General features: G+C 67.6%; 1 protein-coding gene across 2 annotated transcripts; it reads right to left on the bottom strand.

The window, feature by feature from the left end:
• Positions 1-569: 569 nt before the first annotated feature.
• Positions 570-5,031, bottom strand: LOC140662029 (interferon alpha-inducible protein 27, mitochondrial-like). Of its 2 annotated transcripts, XR_012045972.1 has the most exons (8): positions 4,728-5,031; positions 4,327-4,396; positions 3,881-3,919; positions 3,337-3,498; positions 1,796-1,846; positions 1,273-1,434; positions 1,052-1,146; positions 715-850 (listed from the first exon to the last, which is right to left on the bottom strand). XR_012045972.1 is itself a non-coding variant. In XM_072885022.1 (7 exons), the coding sequence occupies exons 4-7, from the start codon at positions 3,410-3,412 to the stop codon at positions 729-731; spliced, it is 411 nt and encodes a 136-aa protein (XP_072741123.1). In that variant the 5' UTR covers positions 3,413-3,498; positions 3,881-3,919; positions 4,327-4,396; positions 4,728-4,780; the 3' UTR covers positions 570-728. The 2 variants fall into 2 exon arrangements, 1 of the variants encoding a protein (XP_072741123.1); XM_072885022.1 differs by lacking the exon at positions 1,052-1,146 and having other exon boundaries at positions 570-850; positions 4,728-4,780.
• Positions 5,032-5,378: the final 347 nt, after the last annotated feature.

Consider the following 5,378-nt stretch of genomic DNA (forward strand, 5'->3'; position numbering starts at 1 on the left):
ACAAACACAGGCGATTTGGCAATGGAGCTATTTTCCGGGCAACCTGTCACAATTTATCGCAAACTTGCATAAGAGTAGAGGGAGAGAGAAGCGAGAAAAGGAAAGGGAGAGGAGGAAAGAGAAAGAGAAAGTATCACCCCCCTTGGGTCCTGCGATGAGGATGACAGACGTGGCGATCCTCCAGTGGTGGGTGCGTGCGCTTCCCGGGGAGGGGGGGGGGGGGGGCGTGTCTTTTATAGGCTAATCCCCGCCTCCAGGCACGCCCCTTCAGGACTTACACGGTTCTTGTTCTAGAAAGTTCTCAATCTTCTGCGCAGGCGCTGGGGGAGGGGGGTGGTTGCAAGGGGTCTCTCAGGCGGTTGCAAGCCCCTTCCTCAGATCCACCCTGTGTGATCTCTGGCCGTACGTGGTCAGGTCCGGCAGAACCCGGAACCACGCGTCCTCCGACGCGCTCCCCACGTCCCGCATGTCCCGCTCCCGCTCTCCCCCACCCCGTGCTCGACGCCCTGCCGTCGCCATGCGAATAGCGCCTCACGTCGCCACAATGTTTGAGACATTGACTCTTTCAGTCTCTCACACACCCCACCTGCAAACCACCTTTATTGGTTTCAATGCACTCATTGCTCAAGCGGATCCACAGCTCTTAAGAGGGCGGCCGAGTCGCGGGGGCTTCCCAGTGCCTGCCACGTTGCCTGGCAGAAACCTTGGGCTCAGGCACCTTCTTGGCTTCACTTGGGTTTGTCACCTGGACTTGTCTTCCCCTTGAACAGCTTGGCACCGGCTGCTGCACCGAGTGGCCCCAGCGTAGTCGTCAGCCCAATTTTGGCACCAAGAGAGAAACCTGCAGCTCCTGCAAAGACAGAAAGAGGCGTGATGCCCTAGGAGCATGGAAGCTGCCTGCTGAGGGACCGACCACCGGGCAGAGACAGCCAAGGATCTCTCCGAGCTGGGCCAGGGAGCCGGAGCCCTGGCACAGCCAGTCCTGTTCTGGCTCCAGCCAGCGCAGCCGATGAACGCAGGCGTTGTTCTTGGCCGGAGAGCAGACACCTACCTGCACCACCCCCGATGTCCTCAGCCTTGGGTGCCCTACCCCAGCAAGTCCTGACTCTTCCTACCGCATCGTGGATTTATCCCTCCTCCACAGTCCTGGGCGATTCAGACCAACGATGGGTTGTTTAAAGGGCTGGTTTGGCTCTGCAGCAAGCCGAGCGTATGTGCAACCCTCCAGGGATGAACCCAGCGCAGCTCAGCTCCCTTGCCCTCCCCGCTCACCGATCGACTGCAGCACGGCCACGGTGCTCCCGGCAGCCACTCCTCCACCGTTGGCTATGGCAGCTGCTGACATCATCTTGGCAGCCACGGACCCAGCGGCGATGCCGGCTGTCGTAAACCCCAGCGCACAGATGCCCGCCGGGATGCAAACGAGTGCCACTCCTGCAGGCGGGACATCATCGTGGTGTCAGTGTGCTCTCTGCGACCCACATCTCCCCTGCCACCAGCGTGCCAGATCCAGCCTCCCAGAAAAGACAGAGGCGTCAGAGCGGGCAGCGAGGCCTGCGGGGTGCAGGGATGGGGACACCCCATCCTCGGGGAGAAGAGGCGAGGCGTGCGGGGCCGCAGCAGCGGGTGCAGGCGGATTTGCAGGCACAGGCCAGCGCTCCCCCCTCCCCGGGAGCTGCGCCCACCGTCTCCCCGGCACTCGCAGCCCCCAGCCCGGTCAGGTCCCCCACTGCCAGCCCGGGGACAGGACCGGGCGGCGAGCCCCAGCGCTGCTGATCCGAGGCCAGACCCTCACCTACTCCGACAGCAGCTCCAATGGTTGCTCCCGTGATTTTCTCTACCATCGCTAAGGAGGAAGAAGAAGGAAGAAGGCGGCAGGTGGGCGGGCGGGAAAGCTTCGCAGGGGGCCGGGCGCCCTGAGCCGGGCAGGGAGGGGCGGCGGTGCCGGCAGCGGCTCCCCCCACACACACACCCCCACACACCCCCCCCCACCCCCCGCCCGCCGGTCCCGCCGCTCCCCCGGCTCCAGCGGCCCCCGCAGAGCCCCGGGCAAGCGGCCGGCGACTGGAGCGGCCCCGCTGCTCCCGGGCCGGGAGGAGCGGGGAGAAGGGGTGCACGCCGGGGTGCCCCCCGCCCTGCCCGCCCTGCCTGCCGTACCGCCCTACCCCTGTACCCCTGTACCGCCGTACCCCCGTACCGCCGTACCCCTGTACCCCTGTACCGCCGTACCCTGTACCCCTGTATCCCTGTACCCCTGTACCGCCGTACCGCCGTACCGCCGTACCCCTGTATCCCTGTACCCCTGTGCCGCGGTACCCCTGTACCCCTGTACCCCTGTACAGCCGTACCGTCGTACCGCCGTACCCCCGTACCGCCGTACCCCTGTACCCCTGTATCCCTGTACCCCTGTACCGCCGTACCCCCGTACCGCCGTACCCTGTACCCCTGTATCCCTGTACCCCTGTACCGCCGTACCCCTGTACCCCTGTATCCCTGTACCCCTGTACCGCCGTACCCCTGTACCGCCGTACCCCTGTACCCCTGTATCCCTGTACCCCTGTACCGCCGTACCGTCGTACCGCCGGACCCCTGTACCCCTGTACCCCTGTACCGCCGTACCCCTGTACCCCTGTACCCCTGTACAGCCGTACCGTCGTACCGCCGTACCCCCGTACCGCCGTACCGCCCTGCCCGCCGCGCCCCGCCGACCCGGAACGGTACCGGAGCCGGAGCCGGGGCCGCCCCGCCCCGTCCCGCCTGTCCCCACCCCGGGGCCGCCCCCGCTCGGCGCCGTCCCCGAGGGAGGAGGGGAGGAGGCGGAGGTCTGCGTTGGGGCTTCTTTATTTGGGAGGGATCAGATACAGCGGGGGGGGGCAGCGGGGGGGTCACGGCAGATATCAGCGAGGGTCCCGGTGGGGAGCCGGGGGATCAGAGCAGGGCAGCCCCGGTGACGGTCCCCATGACTGACAGGGCAGCCTTCACAGCTGTGGGGAGTGCTGCTGCCTCTGAGGAAGAGGAAGAGAAACCAGCCCGAGCCCCCCCGGCCCAGCCCCAGCCCCCGCATGGGGCCCCCACTGCGCCCCATTTCCTGGGGGAGCACCCCGAGGAGGAGCAGCCCCCCCCCAGCCCTCGCCTCCCTGCTGCCATCAGGCGTCCCCGCAGCCAGGCCAGCACAGCCACCGGGCACCCCAGAGTGGGTGGGACCCCGGGGGTCCCCACTCCCGTGGCCACCCCAGGCCCTCGCCACGCTGCTGGTACCACCCGGGGAGGCCGAAACATGGGGTGCAGTGCGGTGACCCCACGGGCACCCCGCGGCACCGCACCAGGAGCACTCACCAAGCAACTGCGCTGTGGCCACCAGGCTCCTGGTGGCCGCTCTCCCGCCACTGGCCATGGCAGCTAGAGACATCATTCTGGTGGCCACGGATCAGGCTGTAATTCCTGCTTTGGTGAAGCCCAGAGTATCCAGGGCTGCCGGCACCACAGCCCCAGCGAGTCCTGCGTCAGAGAGCAGCAGCGGTGACGCTCCCGCGGGCACGCGCGTGTCCCCGGGCTGCAAAACCCTCAGCCCCGGGTTGCTCCTCAGACACACGCATCCCCCAGCCCCAAACCGGGGGGTGCGTGGAGGCAGAGCTCCAGCTCGCCCAGGACAGCCCGGAGCAGAGTGGGTGGTGCAGGGTCCCGGGGCCAGACCCCCCCTAGCTGGGGCATCAATGGGGTCCTGCACAGGGCCCCTGGGACAGGCCGAGGGGCAGCGATTTGGGGAGGGGGCAGCACCCCCCGAGAGGGGTCTGTGTGTGCAGAGCAGCAGCATGAAGCCCCAGGAAAGTGATCTATTTCCGCGTGGCGTCAGCCATCCCCGTGCCCACCAGCACCTTACCGATCCCTACGGTCGCCCCGATGGCAGAGCCAACAAAATCTGTAACACAGGAGAGATCGAGGGAGGTCAGTCGACGGGGCTGAAAGCGAAGGCGAGCTGCTGCCCTCGCTCTGGGCAGCACTGCAAGGGGCTCCTCCATCCCCTGCCCGCACCCCCAGGCCCCCCCCGCCCGCTGGAGCACCACGTGCCCCTTCCCGGGACGTCCCGGCGCTCACACCACCAGGACAGCAGCTCGTGCCTTCTCCAAAATGCTGGGGAAGCGAGTCCTTGCCGGCGCAGCCCTGATGCCCGTGGCTGGCCCTGGCCCCGTCCCACGAGAGCCCCTCACCCCTGAGCCCCCCTGCGCCCAAAAGCGGAGGGCGGTTTGCTGCGCGCCCGGGGCTGGTGCCCCGTGTCCCCAGTGCTGTCCCGCTGCGGGGCCCGTGCCCCTGACCCTGTGAGCTTACCCACGGTGGGCTGGCCTGGGGGGGCAGCCGCTGGAGCGAGAGGTGTGCCGGGTCTGGTCTGAGCCTGGTCCTTCAGGGAGTAAGAACAAGAGTTTCTTCCTAGGGCGGCGTGGGTGGCGAGCGGGGCTGGCAGGGCCTTGCTCTCCTGCCCTGACACCCGTAGCCACCCCCCTCCCACCCCGTCCTGCCCCCCAAGAGCCCCCAGCCACCCCACAAAAGCAGAGACCCCCCCCAGACCCCGCATTTCTTCCCAGCTCAGGGCTCCCCGGCCGCTCTGCCAGCCCAGTGGGGCGAGCAGCCCCCTATTTTTATCTCCCCCTTCGGAAAAGGGATGCTGTCCCCAAACACTCGTCATGGGGTCCCGGCACCCCACGACACCAAGCTGTCCGTCTGTCACCCACCGAGAGGTCGGTGCCGCTGGAGCGTGCCTGCCGCTGGTAGCAGGGGCCTCGGGTGACGTCAGGACGGCATTTCCAAGAAACCGCTCTGCTGGGTTTCATTTTCCCCGAATTCCTGGTCCATCGCGGTGTTTACCCGTGGTGTGCCTGGCTCTGCCGGCGCAGGAGGCGGCCGGGCAGCGGGGTGGTGGCTCACCCGTCCCCGAGGATGGGACCCCCGGGGCTGCTCGCTGTGGGGACCCCTCTCCCCCCGCCCCGACCCCTTTGTGGGGACGTGGGGACAGGAGGTGCCGGGGCTGTGACGGGGAGGACGCGCCAGGCGGGGGGAGGCTCCTCACGGCTGTGCTGTGGCGGCTGGGGCTTTATGGGGCATTTCCCAATGGTTCAGGACCGGTGAAGCTCCGTGGTTTTTGACAAGGACTACGGGCAGCGCGGGTGGTCTGGGCAGCGTGGAGATTTCCACCGGCTGGCAGCAGCATCCTCAAGAAACAGTCAAAGCCCAGTTTTGCAACCCCTCTTTCCCCCGCTCCCTGCACCCACTCCTCACCCCGAGCCCTCTCAGGGCAGGACGCAGCCAGCCCCCCCGGCAGCAGCCCCTCCGGGCCGGGGCGGCGAGGACGCAGCGGGTGCCGTAGCGCATGCGCCGCTGCAGCT

This window comes from Ciconia boyciana, chromosome 21 (assembly GCF_034638445.1).
Source record: "Ciconia boyciana chromosome 21, ASM3463844v1, whole genome shotgun sequence".
Lineage (NCBI taxonomy): Eukaryota > Metazoa > Chordata > Aves > Ciconiiformes > Ciconiidae > Ciconia > Ciconia boyciana.

Bases quoted from the DNA above. Each gene is read 5' to 3' on its own strand.
- LOC140662029 (XM_072885022.1), bottom strand. From the start codon at position 3,412: ATGATGTCTCTAGCTGCCATGGCCAGTGGCGGGAGAGCGGCCACCAGG. The intron at 1,847-3,336 runs GTGAGTGCTCCT...CTTCCTCCTTAG, and splicing joins GGCCACAGCGCAGTTGCTTG to CGATGGTAGAGAAAATCACG. The intron at 851-1,272 runs GTGAGCGGGGAG...CTGTCTTTGCAG, and splicing joins GGCCGTGCTGCAGTCGATCG to GAGCTGCAGGTTTCTCTCTT.